Source organism: Carcharhinus amblyrhynchos, chromosome 8, assembly GCF_965287045.1.
Source record: "Carcharhinus amblyrhynchos chromosome 8, sCarAmb.v2.hapA, whole genome shotgun sequence".
Classification (NCBI taxonomy): domain Eukaryota; kingdom Metazoa; phylum Chordata; class Chondrichthyes; order Carcharhiniformes; family Carcharhinidae; genus Carcharhinus; species Carcharhinus amblyrhynchos.
In genome coordinates, this window is record NC_137331.1 from 62,725,958 (window position 1) to 62,745,752 (window position 19,795).

A 19,795-nucleotide genomic window follows, 5' to 3' on the forward strand; every position below is an offset into this window, starting at 1 on the left:
CATATAAATAGTAAAAGAGTGGTCAGAGAAGGAGGAATAGGGCCAATTAAGGACCAAAATGAAGTTTACACATGGGGCAGAGGGCATAGCTGAGGTACTAAATTATACTTCACATACCTTTATGAAGGAAAGATACTATCCAGGTCCTGGTAAAGGATATGAATTCAGATAGTAGGTGGGTTTAAAATTGAAAAGGAAGAATTAGATAATCTGTACTTAAAAGTTGATAAGGCACTGAAAGAGATGAGATGCATCCAAGGATATGGAGGGAAGGAGTGAAAATTGCAGTGACTGGTCATAATTTTTCAGTCTCCATTAGATTCAGGGGTGGTACTGGAGAGCTGGAGAATTCCAAAAGTTACATCCTTGTTCAAAACGGGTGCAAGATACTCCTAGCAACTATAGGTCAATCAGTTTAACTTCTGTGGTGGAGAAACTTTGACAAACTATGATTTAGGACATAAATTAATAGTTACATGGATAAATAGTGAAAGGCAGCATGGATTTCTTCAGGGGTATTCATGCTTAATTAACTTGGAGTTTTTTGAAGAGCTAACATACTGTCGAGGGCAATGCTGTTGATGTGATGTACGTGGACTTCCAAAAGACAATTGACAGAGTGCCACACAACAGATGAGGACATTTGTAGCTCATGGAACAAAAGGGACAATAGCAACATGGATATGGAAGTGGCTAAGCGACAATGGTTAATTTTTTAAATTCATTTATGGGACATGGCTGTCACTGGATGACATGAGGTGGAGATGCCAGTGTTGGACTGGGGTAAACACAGTAAGAAGTCTGACAACACCAGATTTAAGTCCAACTGATTTATTTGATAGTAAACTCACAAGCTTTCAAGGGTTGCCTCTTCGTCAGGTGAATGGAGAGTTCTGGCCTCAGACAGAGCATATAACAGCACAGACAGTTTACAGATTACTGATTAGAATGCGACTCACGTTCAGGCAAATCAGGTAAGGATGGCAGATTTCCTTCCCTAAAGGACATTAGTGAGCCAGGTGGGTTCTTCCGACAATCGACAGTGGTTTTATGGTCATCAGTAGATTCTTAATTCCATATTTTTTTAAAAAATTGAATTCAGATCCCATATGGTGGGATTTGAACCCAGGTCCCCAGAACATTAGCTGAGTTTCTGGATTAATATTCTAGTGATAATACCACTGAGCCATCACCTCCCAGTGGGTGTTTTTCAGCCTGGAGGAAGGTTTGCAATGGAGCTCCCCAGCATTTCAGTGTTGGAGCCCTTGCTTTCCCTGATATACATTAGCGATATAGACCTTGGTGAACAGGGCACAGTTTCAAAGTTAGCAGATGAAACAAAGCATTACAAACTGTGAGGAAGATAGTGCAGAACTTCAAAAGGGACATAGACAAGCAGGTGGAATGGAAGTGTTTCATGAAGTTCAATGCAGAGAAATGTAAAGAACATGGAAATGATAGAAAATAATGAATTCAACTCTATGGGGGTACAGGAACAGAGGTTCTGGATGTATATGTGCATAAATCATTGAATGTGGGAGGACAGGTTGAAAGAATAGGTAATAAAACATACAGTATCCTGGGGTTTATTAATATGCAATATTATGTTGAATTTGTATACATCAGCAGTTAGACTTCATATTGTGTTCAGTTAGGAGTGTCGCACTTTACGAAGCATGTTAAGGTATTTGAAAGAGTGCAGGAAATGCTCATGAGGATGGATCCATGGATGAGAAATTTCAGTAATGAAGGCAAGTTGGTGAAGTTATGAACATTTATTTTATGAAAGAAAAGTTGAGGAGCAATTTGTTATAGGTATTCAAAATCATGAGTGATAGACAAAATAGATAAGGAGAAACTGTTCCCACTTAAGAAACGATCAAGAATGAGGGTACAAAGATTTAAATTAAGTTAGTAGGAGAAGCAAAACTGATATGAGGAAGAACTTTCTTTTAAAAAACGCAGCAACTGGTTACATAAGAACATAAGAAATAGGAGCAGGAGTAGGCCATCTAGCCCCTCGAGCCTGCCCCGCCATTCAATAAGATCATGGCTGATCTGTTGTGGCTCAGTTCCACATTCCCGCCCTCTCCCCATAACCCTTAATCCCCTTGCCTATCAAAAACCTATCAACCCGCGTCTTAAAAATATTGAGCGAGGCAGCCTCCACCACTTCAACGGGCAGAGAATTCCAGAGATTCACCACCCTTTGAGTGAAGAAGTTCCTCCTCAACTCCGTTCTAAACTGCGCCCCCCTTTATCCTGAGGCTGTGCCCCCTAGTCCTACTGTCCTTTCTGAGTGGGAAGAGCCTCTCCACCTCTATCCTATCCATCCCATTCAACATCTTATACGTCTCAATGAGATCTCCCCTCATTCTTCTAAACTCTAACGAGTACAAAGTCCAGCCTATTTAGCCTCTCCTCATAGCTCAACCCCCTCAACTCCGGTATCAGCCTAGTGAACCTCCTCTGCACTCCCTCCAAGGCCAAAACATCCTTGCGCAAGTGCGGCGACCAAAACTGCACACAGTACTCCAGCTGCGGCCTCACCAGTGCCTGTACAACTGCAGCAAGACCTCCTTACTTTTATATTCAATCCCCCTCGCTATGAAGGCCAGCATCCCATTCGCCTTCCTGACCACCTGCTGCACCTGTAGGCTGGGTTTTTGTGACTCATGCACAAGGACCCCGAGGTCCCTCTGCACCGTCGCGTGCTGCAGTTTTTCGCCACGTGGGTTAGGGTTTGGAATGCATTGTCTGAGATTATGGTGGAGGTGAGTTTAATTGAAACATTCAAAAGGGAATTCGACTGTTATCTAAGAAGGAAAATGTGCAGAATTACGGTGACCGCTGAGCTGCTCATTCGGTCAGCCACTACACATACAATGGGCATGGGCCAAATGGCATCTTTTTACATCGCTAGAATTCTGTGATCCTATTTTTAAATCACAACTCCAGGAAAGTGGAACATAACTTAAAACTTGTAAAAGGTGAACTCAGGAAGCATGTGATGCAAAGAGTGACGAACTTAGCAGTTCAGTTTTTTGGTAGGAGTTTACTTTCATTAGATGCTGTAGCATGGAGGATGAAAAGATTACACAATTGGAGGTTTCTATGGAGTGAGAATGCAAATACATTAAAATGATCACCCTCATTTGTACTTATCATTAAGAGCAAGAGAAAATTTTATGCCCATTAGCTTCGTCAGTAACATGGATCCTTTTGGTTACCAATATTAATTATCCTGCCCACATCAAAAGGGACAGAAAGTTGTGACATAATTAAAACAAATTTACCAAAAATGACAGTTTATTAACCAGAATTCAGTGTCAATAAAACATTAGAAAAAGTAACATGAATCTATATCAAAAAACTTCCTTCCACTGCAGGTACTTTATTTTTCAGGAGCTTTTACAAAATTTTCCATGAGAAACATTTTTTGTCTGGAAAATTGCTTTATAATAATTTCTAATATTGCTGTGTTTGCTACATATTTAGAAGTACATTAAGATTTTCTGTAACTTGTCATCCTTACCTCAGTGTCTCGGAAGTACATCTCATATGCCTGAATCATTTGGCGGCTAGCCTGGCTGCCATGGTACACAGTCACATTCATTGCTGTCCAAGTGTGGAACTCCCTCTCCCAATTAGTGATTGTGGAAAGGGGTGCAATAATCAGGAAGGGGCCATGAATTCCTTTCAAGTACATTTCATACAGAAATGTAATAGATTGGATAGTCTTCCCTAACCCCATTTCGTCGGCCAATATACAGTTTTGGCTGAAAAAGAAAAGCATAAATCATTACAACGAAAGCTGTAATATTACAACATCACCCCCCCCCCACCTTAACAGTGTAATAGTGTCCATAGCCTTAGCTATCCCATTAAAGCACAGACATTGCAGAAACACATACTGCCACAAAGAAATGTTATCATTGTTATCAATGGGTGCTATTCTGATTGGCAGTTGGTGATTAGTGGAGTGCCACAGGGATCAGTGCTGGGGCCTCAGCTATTTACCATTTATATAGACGATCTGGAGGAGGGGGCTGAGTGTAGGGTGACGAAATTTGCTGATGACATGAAGATGAGTGGAAAAGCAAATTGCGTGGAGGGTGTGGAAAGTCTGCAGAGGGATCTGGATAGGCTAAGCGAGTGGGTGAGGACCTGGCAGATGGAGTATAATGCTGGCAAGTGAGAGGTTATCCACTTTGACAGAAATAGGAAGAGGGATTATTATTTAAAAGGCGAAAAGCTGCAGCATGATAAGGTGCAGAGGGACCTGGGGGTCCTTGTGCATGAGTCACAAAAACCCAGTCTGCAGGTGCAGCAGGTGATCAAGAAGGCAAATGGAATGTTGGCCTTTATAGCGAGGGGGTTAGAATATAAAAGTAGGGAAGTCTTGCTGCAACTGTACAGGGTACTGGTGAGGCCACAGCTGGAGTACTGTGTGCAGTTTTGGTCGTCGCACTTGCGGAAAGATATATTGGTCTTGGAGGGAGTGCAGAGGAGGTTCACTAGGCTGATACCGGAGATGAGGGGGTTGGACTATGAAGAGAGACTAAATAGACTGGGTCTGTACTCGTTGGAGTTTAGAAGGATGAGGGGGGATCTTATAGAGACATATAAGATAATGAAGGGGATGGATAGGGTAGAGGTAGAGAGATTCTTCCCGCTTAGAAAGGATAGCAGGACTCGAGGGCACAGCCTCAAGATAAGGTGGAGGGGGTGCAGTTTAGAACAGAGTTGAGGAGGAACTTCTTCACTCAAAGGGTGGTGAATGTCTGGAATTCTCTGCCCGTTGAAGTGGAGGCTACCTCGCTGAATATATTTAAGTCATGGGTAGATAGGTTTTTGATAGACAAGGGAATTGAGGGTTATGGGGAGAGAGCAGGAAAGTGGAACTGATCCACTTCAGATCAACCATGATCTTATTGAATGGCTGGGCAGGCTCAAAGGGCTAGATGGCCTACTCCTGCTCCTATTTCTTATGTTATCACAGCAACATTCATGACTCAGGTGCTTTTAAAATTTTCTACATAGAAAAATAATGCCTTTAAAGTCATGAAATGTCCCAACTCACTTCACAGCAGTATATTCAAACTGCATTAGCAGATATTAGATCAGATGAGCAAACGTTGGCCAAAGAGTTTTGAGTGTCTGAAAGGTGGAAAGTGGGATAGAAAGGTGGAAGGATGCAGGAAGGGCATTCTAAAACATGGAGTTTAAGTAATTGAATGTATGGCCATCAATAGTAGAGCAATTAATAATGGGGAAGCACAGAAGGCCCTGATTAGAGGGGCACAAATATCTCAGAAGGCTGCGCAGTTGAAGCAAAGATAGGGAGATATGGAGCCATGGTGGAATCTGAAAACCAAGATGAGCATTTTAAAGATACTGCTTTGACAAAGGGTCATCTGGACTCAAAACATCAGCTCTTTTCTCTCCTTTTAGATGCTGCCAGATCAGCTGAGATTTTCCAGGGTTTTCTCTCTTAGTTTCAGATTCCAGCATCCACAATAATTTGCTTTTATTTTAAAGATGTTGCTTTACTGGAGCCAATTTAGGCCCACGAGCACAGGAGTGATGGGGAATGGAATTTGAGGCAAGTTAAGACAGACTCATGACTTAAAGTTCAGAGGGGAAGTTTGAAAGAGCAGCCAAGAGTGCATTGGAATAACCAAGAGGTATCAAAGGCATGAATAAGGGTTTCAGCAGTGGATGAGCTGAGGCAGGACAAAGTCAGGTAACGTTACAGAGGCGAAAATAGGTGATCTTATCAATGTTACAAACGTGAGGTCAGAAGTTCATTTCAGGATAAAATGTGCTACCGAGGTTGTGAGCAGACTGATTTAACCTCAGATTATTGTCAGGAGGGGAAATGGAGTTAGTAGCTGGGGAACAGAGTTTGGAGTGGGGACCAAAACACAATGGTTTTCCCACATTTATCCAGAGGAAATCTTTGCCCAACAGGTACTGAATGTCAGATAAGCAGTTTGGTAATTCAGCAACAATGGAGTCGTCAAGAGAAGTGGTGGTGAAGTAGAGGTAATTGGCATCGGCGCATGTGAAAACTAACACTGTACCTTCAGTTGTCGTCATTAAGAGGCAGTATGTAGATAAGAATTAGAAGGGGGCCAAGGATAGGCCATGGGTGGGAGTGGGGGGTGCAAAACAGACACCAGAAGTAATGGTGGGGAGCAGGTAGAGATGTTATTGCAAGTGATTCTCTGGTTACATTTGGATAGATATGAATGGAACTACACAAGAGCAATCCCACCCAGCTGGGAGACATTAGAGAAGCACAGATAGAGGATGGTGTGATCAACTCTCCTCAAGGCTGCAGACAGGCCCACAAAAACAAAGGGAAAGTTTACCATTGTCACTGCCCCAAATGATATAATTTATGACTTTAAGAGCTGTTTTGGTTTTGGTACTGTGCCAGTGGCAAAAGCCTAATTGATGGGACTCAGAAAGTTGTGGAAAAGATAGGAACAGATAAAGGAGGCAAAAACAATTCAAGGATGCTGTAGACGAAAGGGAAGTTGGACATGGGAAGGTAGTTACAAGGATAGTGGGATCAAGCACTGCTTATTTTGTGGAGAGGCATGATGACAGCAGATTTAAAGAAGACAGAGTCCACACTTAGAGACAGAACCACGTACACTATCCATGGCCATGGGGACCAGGAAGGGAAGTGGTATGATCTGCTGCTTAGTGTGAACTGGATTGTGAGAACAAGGTGCAGTTCAGAAAAAAGTTGAGCTCAGGACAATGAGGGGAGATAGGAGAGAAACTACAAAAAAAAAGAAATTCAGGGCAAGGCTGGGGAAGCATTAAAGGAGGATTTGGCCAGATGGACTGATGGGACAGCTTGGCATAGGCAGCTGACCATGTTATCCTGATCTTAGCGACAAAGCTGTATATGAGCTCTTCACTCCTGCAGGGACAGGGGTTGAAGATGGTTTGTGGTGGAGAAAACAAGCCAAGGGCTATCTGCATTCCAGAATTATTCTGGAATCATTAGCAACTTGCATTAAAAAGCAGTATATTTACTGTATCTATACTTGCCTTCAGTTTTCAAACACCCTCTTAAGGGGAATTAACTAGTTCTAAAATGTGTGGGAAGAAAGCAGGAGAGAGAGAAAAGTTGATCCAAAATCTGTTCTACATAGCAATGGAAAGCTAAAAATCCCTCATATTACACTTCTTACAAAACTAAGCAATCTGTTGACATCCCTCATTCTTTTTCACTATATAATCCAAGTTGCATTGCGTTTTTACTTCCAAGAAATTTATGCTCTTTTTCTTGTTGCAGGTGCAATTTTAAATAGGACAAATGTTTTACCATTTCAGTTCTTTAAAACACCAAAGATGAGAACTAGCTAAAACTGACTTGTAAAAACTTCAACATGTTAAGTACTTCAGATAGCATCTGATCGTCCAAAAAGCAATTGTCAATAATTTTAGCAATTAAATTCTTTGGTGATTAAGCCACCTTCTTTTTCCTGTCTCATATCATTATGCTCAAGATGAAGGTGGCAAAGGGCAACACCCACCTGCACTCTACATTGCATTAATACCGTTACAAAATACCGTTACAACCGTATTTTTTAAAAAAAGACTGAAGCCATATTTATAACTATATTTTAGGCTCATGCTATTCCCCTCCATAAACCACTGTTACTTTAACTCTCTTGCCTCCTTTCAGAACCTTTCAAAACCCACATATTGACTTGTTTCAATTGTCCCTATCTTTGGCTCAGTGTTAATTTTTGTTCAATTGCATTCCTGTGAAGGGCCATGGGACATTTCTCAGTTAAAAGTGCTACACAAATTCAAGTTGCTAAGCTTCTAATCTGGTATTGATTGCATCAGATTCTGGATTTAACATCTGTGAATAAGCTTTAAACTAGTGAATTTGATTCAAATTCAGATAGCAGTACTGAAAACTAGCCTTTCATTGTGTAATGAACATGCTGCTGCATTGAGGAACTGGCTCACTGGTGCCAGCCTTGCAAAATCTGTAATTAAATAAAACCAATATAAAAATGGTTTTACACATGACTAGGAAATGAGTATTGTCCATTACTCCAAACTATTTTGGAAACACATTAACCTACCTGTTGTACCAATTGAAGAGTAGCCAATTTACGCCCTCCAGTTGATATTCCCTGAGTTGATTACCATTTTTATAATCCCTCGAATGTTCCAATTTTGTCCAGAATTCTGCATGCGGTCGTTCCTGTTGATAAAATCAATATTAACAAAACCATAGATATATATTAGAGAGGTTCATAAAACCCTGGGATTTTAAAAACTAAATATATTACTAAACAGGGAAAATTAACTTAGAATAAGGACCGCAATGTGCCTCATACTTATTACATACCAAGGTACTAATTGCATAGAGACTCAGATAAATACTGCTATGGAAATTAAACATAGATTTTAGATTTAAACAAGTATTTTTGAATATACTGTGCACCTTGGCCAAAATGCAAACTATCCCTGAAACATAATGGGAAGAATAAATTAGACAAGCCACGTTCAAAAGTCATGGAGAGTTCAAATTCTCATGCTCTAGAAAATGAAGAGACGTATTCACAATGCACTGATAAAAATATTCAATTCTTACTGAAAACATAGCACAATGAGACAGTGGGAACACCACCTTCTCAACTCTGGCTTATGGTGAAAAAGCAACCTTTGAACCTTACGGATTAACGTAAGTGAGGTTGTTTAGCAACAGTCAGTGGGAACTTCTGGGTCCTCTAGACCAATGAATTCCTAATTCTGCTAACAGGTAGATTGCAATTGGCCAAATAACGTGTACTAATGCGATTGGAACATCCAGTTAGGATGAGAGAGTAGGCAGGAGAACTGAATTTTTGAAAATGTATAACCATTTCGCCATTATGTTGTAAACTTTAGAAAGGAGTTGGTGTGTCCAGCTGCCCTCTTCCCAGCATGTGTTCATTAATAAATACATCTTTAACCAGTATACTATCGCGAGTCTGTGCGCTTAGCTTGGTTCAGCACAATACTTAGCACCTGAGAGAAAACCCACGCTTCAGTATGTAAGAACGCAAGAATGTATATTGATTGGACAAGGTATTTAATTCAAGTAATTGTCCCTTTTACCTCAGTCAATGCTACCCAACATCTCAATGTTTCTCAATCTGCTCTATAAAACACATCCAATTAATTCCTGAATCCAGGTATGCTGCCTATTTCTGTGTGCTTTCCTAGCCACTCGTTCTACAACTGCATTGAACTTTGACAAAATATTTCTCAATTTCTTTTCTTTTTTTAAAATTTGAATGTGTGTGCTGCAGCATTTAATCCTTTACAAATTAATAACTTGCGTGGAAATTTATTTAGATTCTAAAGCTTAACCTTTTGTTTTAAAATCAAAAAGGCTCCAATTTCAAATGGAGAAACCTCTCATCTTCAGCATTCCAGGGATTTTTTTAATATATATTCTTCCCAGGAGTTTAGAATATAAATGGGTACCCACATCCCATGGTATATCCCATTATGTGCCTACCCAAAGCTTTGCACGTATTCAACATCACTTTGTTTCTTTACTTGTATCTCTTAAAAAAAACATTTTTGATTTCTTTCTAATGGCATTCTATAACTGAATTTCTTAGTATTCTGAAATCCAATATTTCTTTATTCTTCAATTCTTAAGAATTGACCGCTAGCATTTTTTCCCCCCTATAATGCAGATTTAAAGTTGTCTTTTATGATCACCTGTTCGACCAATAAAGTGTGATCGCAAAAAAAAAGGATTTTTAATAGTTGGTTGTTGTTTCCAAGGTACTATCACAAATAATCTACTGCACTTTCTTAAACAATATGCTAGGTCCTCTTTTGCTATTTACTAACTTTACGAAATGTTCTTGTTTCTGATTCAGAGCTTCTACTATAGAACACTTTTGTCTAGTGGAGGTGATTTATGCTTGAACTCCAGAGTGAATCAGCATGATTCATCATATTGCTGTGTTGTTCTAAATAACATTATGTTCCTATGCTACTCTTATGGAATGCATGTAATTATAAACACAAATACAACTGGAAGCACAGCAGATGGAAGCAGTTTGACATTGAACCTGTGCTTGGATGCAGCAGCTCCAGAAATTTCTTTCAGACAGAAAGTCAGTTACAAAATATGTCAATTGTAGATGATATGGAATACAGTACTAAGTCTGGTAGCCCAGGTGAATTTTCAGCAGTGCTGCGCACAATTGTTTTTACAATCTCACCCGTTCATTCTGCTCCTGCTCTCTTATGCAGGACTGTTAATTGTGTGTAGAATCTGGGTGCTGCCTGCACTGAGTGGACAATGTTTCCCTTGAGGTTAATTATTACAGAGAATCTCAGCAGCCAAATTTACATACTTGTTTGACAAAAGGTACCTCAGAAGGAAGATCATAAATTAGAGGTTCAACTGCAAATGGAAAAACAAGCCCAAGTACAAATTCTACCAATCCCAACAAGATGCATTCATCTTTATTTTTTACATTCTGCTCCTTAGTCATACAAATGCAACGCCATACGATTTAATTAGCACTAGTCTCTTACCTGGCATCTTAACAAATGCATCCTGAAAATTCATATACGACATTCACTTAATTTCCTTTCCAATTTCCTCAAGAAATTCAATTAGAATAGTCAAGCACAATCTGCCCTTTACAAATCCACACCATGATTAGCTCAATACAAATTTACCCACAATGAAGGCAAGACTAATTTAAAGTTAAAACTTAAGTTTTAAAGTTTATTTATGAGTCTTATTGGTCACAAGTAGGCTCACATTAACGCTGCAATGAAGTTACTATGAAAATTAATTGGCATATAATTTCCTATTTAAACCCTTTCCTCTTTTTGAGAAGTACAATATTACAATCCTCAAACCTTTGGCACAATTCTCATTTCCAAAGATTCTTCAGTGGTTTTGCTATCCTTTCCTAACCTTCAATATGGGATACTTGCGATTGAAGCCTTGTAACTTTTCTTCTTCTTCCAATCCTATTAACTATTTTTAGAACAGTTTCTTTTCAAATATTTGTCTCCAGTAGTGATTCTTCCACATCCATTGAGTAATTCATCCATCCAATTTACACCTGTAAGAACTATGCAAAGTACTTCAGTATTTCAATCACTGTCTCACTCAAATGCAGGATGGTACCATGGACACAGGTGGCCATCAATTTTGAGATTAACTTTGCTTTCAATTGCTTGGAAACGTCTGTTGTATTTCCCATTATCTTGACTGTTGGCCTTCTTTCAGACTCTCCATGAGTCATCCCAATCTGCCCTTTTTACTTTCTCTCAGTCTGAAACTCAAGCACAGAATTATGCTCTTACCGTATGCTCTGTTCTTGGTTTCATAGACTGTAATTGGTGAAATTCTTCAATCTTGACTTGGTCTGTGTCTGGTTTCAACTCCCAAGTGCTTTCTTCATACGGAAGAGAACACCACTTCACCAAATAATGGGTTATTGGCTATTGCGAAAAACAACAAAATCCATTTAGGATTATTCAACTACTTTACATATACATCATTTATTCAATATTTTGAGTACAAGTCAGCAAATGGGTTTTCTAAACACAAGAATAAATTTCCAGCAAATATATCAAGTATGTTGTCTTAAGTTCTAAACATTCAAAGAAACTGCATTTATAACACTTCCGTAAGATCCATTTTGCTTTTGAAAACAAGTGCTTTAAAAATTAATACCATCACTAAACTCTTCAACATAGCCAGTTTTGAAGATATGAAGGGACAGAATATCCTCAAAATGTATATTTCATGGGCAAATGGTGCTGAAAGTTACATTGCACTGTTGCTTCAAGCTAATCACAAAGCAAAAAGCAGGATAATCTCAAACAATTCAATTGCACAAGGTAACCAGATCACAACTGTAGCTACAATTGATGAATGGGAAAGCTTTCTCTTTACCTCTAGCATAACTAGATTACTGACTGAATGGGAGAAATGTCCTAAAGCATGCAAGGTATGACAGCAGCACGCATCAACACATCTCAGAGATACCTAAATAAATGCAGGAGATCAAACAGCTCTTGCTCAAAACTAATTTTATTTTCTTCCTGTTTAAACCTCAAATTTCATAGGTTGTTTTGTTATTGAATGCACTGCTCCATCAGGAATCATTGCATGAGACAATTCTGTCTCTTCCAAACTTAAAGTATTATTCAATATTGTATGTTTTCCAGATTTCTCAGTTCAAAATTAGATTTTTTTTGTATTTCTTTATAAACTAATCAGATGATCTGCTGTTTCATTCCATGTAATTCATTATAAGGCCATCATTCGTTTCAGTAATTATAATGCATCAATGGTATTTACAGAAAAAAAATCCATGTTTATATCAATATATGCTTGGAAACAAAATCAATCGCTTTATTGATATATGTTTGCTTCATTATATAGGCAATATCATCTCACTGTCCATTAGGTCTGGGAAATAAAGAGAGGCCGCAGATTCCCCTCAACCAAAATATGCAATCAGTAGAGTAAAAAGTATTTTATCTTTTGGCTGATTTAAATTCTACTGATTCATGCTACATGCTTAGATTGCATGATCTGTGTTGAATTAATAATACCTCCACCTCTGTGCAAAAATATCAAGCCCAAACTTTTGGGAGGATATAAAGCCTTTAGGTAAAGGCTTCAAATGTTAGTATTACAAATCACAATAATAATTTATTGGTTAAATTTAATGTTGTGAAGTTTGTATTTTGTTGGGATTTTTTCGCAAAGTTCATTCAACTGAACATGCTTTGATAATGATACATTAATTGGGTTCTCTTAAACGCTGTGAACAGAAAATGCGTTATATGCCTGACAACTCGATATAAATATTACTGCAGTAACAGCATGGTTTTCTTATTCATGTTCTTTCACAAGTTGGAAGAGGGGGAAGGCAATTTTAGGGGTTCCTAAAAATTTAACAATAGTTGCTATGGATCACAACAAAAGGAAGGTTTGAAATCCACAGCTTTATATCCATCAGAAACAGAATTATGGTCTAGGCCGAAAAGAAGAAAAGCCCAATCCATTAATTTCCCAAAAGTCAAAATCCAAAGATTCAGATCCACTGCTGAGATGATGGGGAAATGTTGCTACATTTGTAACCAGATTGCCAACTTTGTATAGTTGCAATAGACTTCTCCTACATGACATTATAGTAGATAAATGAATTGAATCCTGAAATTGAATCTCAACATTAATAGACAAAACTAAGACTCCTTAAGGTGAAGCACGTTAGGCCACCTCCCTTGGTCAATTTTAAAAATCCAGAGGCCCAGGTTAATACTATAGGGACATAGGTTCAAATCCTGCCCTGGTCACTGGCGGAACTTAAATACAATTAATTTACAAAACTGGGATTGAAAGCTACTCTCAACAATGGTGGAACTATCACTGATTGTCATTAAAAATCCACCTCGTTCACCAATGTCCTTTATGGACAGTACTCCCTGGACTTGAGAATAACTCCCATTCATGAGAATGCTGGAGTTGTATTGAATTCTGCTACAAGCACATCAATCGTTCCATAGTTGAACAAACTGCCAATATTCTTGTAAAGCATAGAACAAACCACATCAATTTGGCTCAATTAGGCACGTTTAAATATCCACTTAAATAGTGGCTATTTCAATTCAACCCCTTAAGTGTCCACATCTTTGCACATAGTTGTGAAATTAAAGATAATTTTCCTCCCCTGTATAAAAGTTGATGAGGAAAATATTAAAATTATCTATCATTCCCCTCTTAGCCAGCTGAGTGAAATGTCTGCATTTGCTATGGACCAAGAGGTTTCTTATTTGATTTACAGTCTATGTTGAGTTAATGGAGATTTCAGCCAGGACAGATACAATTGTCATTAGTATCTTGTGTTAGAGATGATCCAAAAATAGCACTCGTGATCAGTATCCAATGACCTTTACATATAATTATAGGCATCAGCTAAGTACAGCTTCAAAGCTTGATTAAAAAAAGGGGGGTGGTAGAGAATGAATGAGTGTTTACAAGTATATCAGCGAAGACAGTATCTAAAGTAAATGTTGGTCCCTTGGAAACAGAGACTGGAGAAATTATCACAGGGAATTGTGGAGGTATTGAACAAATATTTTGTGTCTGTTTTCACAGTAGAAGATGCAAGTCTGATTTCAGCATGACTGGTTAATTGGCCTGTAGTTCAGAGTTTTCTCCCTCCCTCCAAAAGCAGTGTTGCATTCCCCAATTTATAATCTAGTTAGGATTATTCCTGAATCTAAGTACATTTGGAAAATCATAGCTAGCACATCCACTAACTCTACAGCTGTCTCTTTTAGAACACTCAATTACTGAGGGTTTGTCAAATTTTAGTCCCTCAAATTTTTCCAATATTTTATTTCTGCTAATATTAAATTCCCTAATTTCCTTACTTTATAACCCCAATATTACAGTCTAATGCTGGTATCAAACTTGTGTCTTCTACTGTGAAAACAGACATATAATGTGTATTCAATAGCTCCACCATTTCCTCATTCCCCATGATAATTTCTCTAGTCTCTGCTTCCAAAGGACCAACAAACATTTTCCCACACTATACTTCGTCTGTCAGATTTTTGCCTCAACCCATCTATATCCATCTACAAACTCATTTTCTCCTCATAACAGACATGAGTGTCACCTGCAAATTTAGCTATCATGCCTTTGCTCCCCTTATCTAAGTTATTGATGTAAATTTTAAAACACTGAGGCCCCAAGAGACTTCCTGATTTACAGCTATGCCTGGAATGTTTTTTGTATCCTCTAAAATGAAGACAGACAAAATCTTTGTCCATTCCATCTGCCATTTCCTTACTAATCTCAACTAACTCCTCATTTTCACCCCCTAGAGGACCAACACATACTTTACTAACTCTTTTCCTGTTTAACTATCTGTATAACCATTGCTCTGTCTTTAAATTTCTTCCTCCTGATTAACCTTTCAGTCATTTTCTGCTGTTCTTTATATTTTCAATCATCTGACCTGCTGCTCATCTTTGTGCATTGGAGTGTCATTTCCTTAAGTTTGATGCTTTCCCCTGACTTTTTTGGTTAACCACAGATTGTGGGCCCTACCTTTCAAATTTTTCTTTATAGTAGAAAATACTTATTCTGAAATATCTCCTTAAATGTCTGCAGCTGCTTCTCTATGGATGTATCCAGTAGTCCAGTATCCCAGTTCATTTCAGTTAACTCAGCTTTCACGAGCACAGTTGCCCTTATTTAAGTTTAAAATGCTAATCTTAAGGGTGATGGTAAGCTGCAAGAAACCAAAGATCCACATCTTAACAAAAGTGGAACAGACCAATAGCAACAAAAAAAATGCCTGAATTTAGTTATAAACTTTCTATGCCATTACTTAGTCAGGAAAATTCAAAAGTACCCTTATTTCACCTATAATTTGGTAAAGGAACAGGACAAACTAAATACATCCTAAAAGATAATGGAGTGAAAGAAGAACTGAAATCTATGGTACAGAAACAATCTTTGAAGGCAGGACTGTAGGTAAGAAAGACCATGAGAAAGACAAATGAGATTTTATGATTGACTCAGAAACATTGGATTTTAAAGTTATAGGTGATGTCAAATTTACTCAAAAGGTTAGTTAACTATATTTGGAATAATACATGCAGTTCTGGGCACCTCATTGCAAGACAGATATCACTCCAAGTGAAAGCAAACATTCGCTAAAATAAAAGCACAAATGAAGGGTTATATTTATGGAGGAAAGGTATGGAAAATTTGAGATTTTCATTGCAAGGTTATAGGGGATCTAACAGTTTTTTTCAAATTGTTCAACATTTTCAGATTGTTCCATATGATTAGCAAATCCAAACAGATACAGATTCATGTGTTGGTAATAGAGGAAGAGCAGTCGGAAACATTTCTTTCCAAACACAAGTTCTTTGAATATTATACTTTGCCACGTTGGCCAGAGGCAGAGACTGTATAATTAAAAGGACAATGGAAGAAGGGAAAAAGGGGAAAGAGCAAGAAATGGGGTTGGAAAAGAAAACTACAGTTTAAGAAAAGTACTGACACCATGGGTCAAATAGCCTTCTGCACATTAATATATATTATCCTACAAATAGTAAAGCAAACCACACTACTTTCAATCTGACCTCTAGCTTGATGCTCCATCAGTTGGATTGATTATAGCTTTGTCTTTCTGAATTTCAAAGTAATGAGTCAAGTTTTGCCTGAGCCTTTTATTCATTCACCATTTCTTAGCCCACCCAGCTAATTGATCTGGACAGTTCAGATTGCCTTATCCCCTCTGGGTTTTTACTTGGTGACACAACTTGGCATAGTGTAAACAGGGGTTCCAGAATAAATGACTGTAGAACACTTTATAGCTTTCTCTTTCTTCCCCAACTCCACAAACCTTTCCTAAGTATCATCTTTTGCTCCCTATTTCCAAGCCAGGTTTCAAACCCAACTGACTAATTTAACCATCACTGGGTGCAATCTTGAGCCTATGTTCACTATCTGCGGGAATGGAAGGGGAAGCTCAAAATTTGGCAAAACCCCGAAAGTTGTGACTTTACTAGCGAGATCATGAATTCCAATTTTCGCTGCCCCTTGTTGGTTACATAATCAGGTTTATATCTGTTTTAACATCCCGTGCCAGGGATGGACCCCAGTGGGAGCCACGTGTGAGAGGGGAAACTATTTTTTATTTGTGCTGGTGGGCGAACTCCAATCAGGTGAGCAGGGAGTTTGGGTTAAAGTCATTGTTTGCTTTGATCAGGGCACCTTGTAAACATGGCACCCTGACCTCAATGCAGCCAGGCTTTGCTGGTGTGAGATGGCTGCACCCCCCAAGATGGCATGAAACACACCCAGGTGTTTTTTTTGTGGCAGGTTGTGCAGGATCTGGAGGAAAAAAAATGGCATGTTTGTCTGGAGAGAAATGTGCCGCTTTTCTCATTCGAGCCAACAGTCTGCCACTTTTTGATAAGATTCTGCCTATTTTCATGTAAAAAGATACTGAATCACATTTTTAGGATTCTGTGCTTTTCAATATGACTGCCTAGTCATTTATACATAGGGCTTGAATGAATGAATGAACTTGAAGTTTCAAGATTGATTTCATAGTTCTGGTATGAATTTTTGATTGAAGTTATCTTCTCAAACCAGAATTCTCAGAAGTTCCTTTCTCAGGTGTGGTGCAGAAACCGCATGGCGATGCAACTCTTGACTTTATCATATACATTTGTGATTTCAATTTTCAATTTTATATGAATTTATTTTTGGTTTCAAGCTTCTGTCAAGTTTTAGCTTCACATAATTTCTTTTTAACCCTCCACCCACCATGAAGGTCTTACACTGACATTCCTTTACTGAAAAACTCCTATTTATGTATTTGTACCCAATATCAATTTTATCCACATCAAATTTAAGAATTTATTTTCTCTTTAATTCTTCCCACTAGTCATCCTGAAGGCAGGATCTCTGTTTCACAGAAGCTTCCAGCACCTTAAGTGCTGATTCTTCACGCATGAGCAGATACTGAAGATTGACAGTCAACCACAGCTCAAAAGGTCGAAAGTTCTTTCGGGAGATAGATAATAATCAACGGTAGCAATCCTGTCCATTTTTTTTCCCCATTTCTAGTAATGAGGACAATGAAATCAAATGTACAAACTTACTCTTGTTTAGATATCATTGAAATTTAAAAGAAATGACCAAATGAGAACCTTTTCTTTCCAAATGGAGCTAATGTTAACCGCTGAACAAGATAAAATTAAAGTTAGATTCCTAATAGCCACAATAGTGATTTGCAGAGTTATACGTATATCACAGTACACTAAAAGCAAAATACTACAGATGCAGAGTACCCTGATGTGTTTCCCCCACCCCTGAAGCTTCCGACATGCTCTCCCCTTTCGGGATTTCCAACATGCCACTCACCCCCCTCACAATACCCCCCTTCAGACCGACCCCCACTCAGGCCCCACCTCCAGCTCACTGGCATTACCTGACATTTCCAGGGCATCAGGTGGGCACTGCCCAATCATGTCCCCAACTACCCAGGGAATTCAATGGCTTCCGAGTCCCCCAGCATGGCCATCACACCTGGTCTCCTCTATCAGTAGTGCTTCTCACTAGGTTTGCATTGTATCAGAGGGCCCGAAGATCCCGGGAGTTGGAAGGATCCAGTGTTGAACAAGCTATGCATATTTAAATGCTATCTTAAATATGCTAATCAGCCTCATGGCTTTCTGGGTGTAATCTGTTATTCGCCCTTTACAAGGGACTTGGACGACAGCAACCTGCACAAATTATTTACCTACTGAAAGCCAGAGACATATGTGAAGTAACAAATTTTAATTTTGTTACAAAATAAGCAGTTTAGAAAGCACACATACAACATCATTTCTTACCTCCCCACTATCTTTATCAGTGCTATGGGAAACATCAAGTATCCGATCTACTTCTACATAATCTGGATTAAAAGGTTCATCTTCAACCTGCAAAACAAAATTAGGGGGACAAAAACAGTTGACCTCTTGCTTCTTATTATGCTATCCTCATTAGCCTTCAACAGTTTGGCATTGCTAACATGATAATTAAATTGCTACAATTCAGCAGGACTACTTCCCCATGAGGAATGCAATTTTTCAGGCTTTATTAACCAGCCCCCTTAATTATTGTGTGAAACCTTCTAAACACAATGTTTTACGAATTTTAAATGGTGTGAAAATTACAACACAATCACAAGCAACATTTGAGAGTTATGGATTTGACTATTTGGCATTCTTATAAAAACAAAAGTTATTAAAAAGCATTGTCACTAATGGCAATGACATATGACCGAAGGTACAATAAAGAAAAGATGGTTTTAAATATCACTGCACAGAACAGAATTTTCAGAAATAATGCCAATTAAATTTCACAATTAAGTTATAAAATTTACTTTCAAAAGGGATAGAGGTGAAAGGGTGTCTGAGAAAGAATAATCATCAATGGATGAAAAGTATTATTAAGCACGCCAAGGACAATTAGCAAGCATGAGCAGGCTTCCTGAAGTGGTATATCAAAGTTGCTGTCAGTGCTAAAAACAGGATGCAGATTATATATCAGGTAACTTCTTGTTTTATCACAGATCAGTTAATCAAAATGCTTAAACTTGATTGGTGCGAATTGATGCCACGTAGCTTGGATTAGCTACTGCGTAAAGCGTCATCTCCCCTTCTCAAAGTTATCAACTTTCAACCGAAATTATAGTTATCTAGAAATTAGCCATTTATTTTCAACTGCTCAGGCAGGACACTAAAAATTATTGTTGCATCTCTATCATTGCTCTAGCTGAAACCAACTATTTTTAGCAGCTTTGACATTACAAAGCTTCATATTTTTTAACAGCAAAAGCATAGCTTTGTCTGCTATAGAAGTTGCTTCTGCCTTTAACTTGGGTAAAGAAAAAAATATCAGTTCACTGTCCATATGTGGAAATATTTTAACCATGATAGAACAGAATCATACTTTAAGATGGAAGAACCTTGCATGATTTTATAAAAACCCGGTGGGAAATAAAAATGTTGAGGCCATTTCAAAATATTAGCTATATCAAGGTATTTTTAAAAATTTCAGAAGTGTCTACTCAGATAGCAAATAATCATTCTTTTTCCCAAAGCATGAACATTAGCATTAAGTTAAAGAGAAAAAACTGCATAACCAGAAATCGATTAGATCCTAGACAAGCCAATTCTGACTGATTTA

At 38.3% G+C, this 19,795-nt stretch overlaps 1 protein-coding gene across 3 annotated transcripts in view; it reads right to left on the reverse strand.

The window, feature by feature from the left end:
- chd7 (chromodomain helicase DNA binding protein 7) overlaps window positions 1-19,795 on the reverse strand; it is a 249,444-nt gene that overhangs the window by 80,605 nt on the left and 149,044 nt on the right. For all 3 annotated transcript variants that reach the window (XM_080194190.1, XM_080194188.1, XM_080194189.1), the window contains exons 9-12: window positions 18,457-18,543; window positions 11,377-11,514; window positions 8,124-8,245; window positions 3,536-3,779 (exon numbers count right to left, since the gene is read on the reverse strand). In XM_080194190.1, coding sequence (XP_080050316.1) covers window positions 3,536-3,779; window positions 8,124-8,245; window positions 11,377-11,514; window positions 18,457-18,543 — 591 coding nt within the window. The remainder of the gene's footprint in view (window positions 1-3,535; window positions 3,780-8,123; window positions 8,246-11,376; window positions 11,515-18,456; window positions 18,544-19,795) is intronic.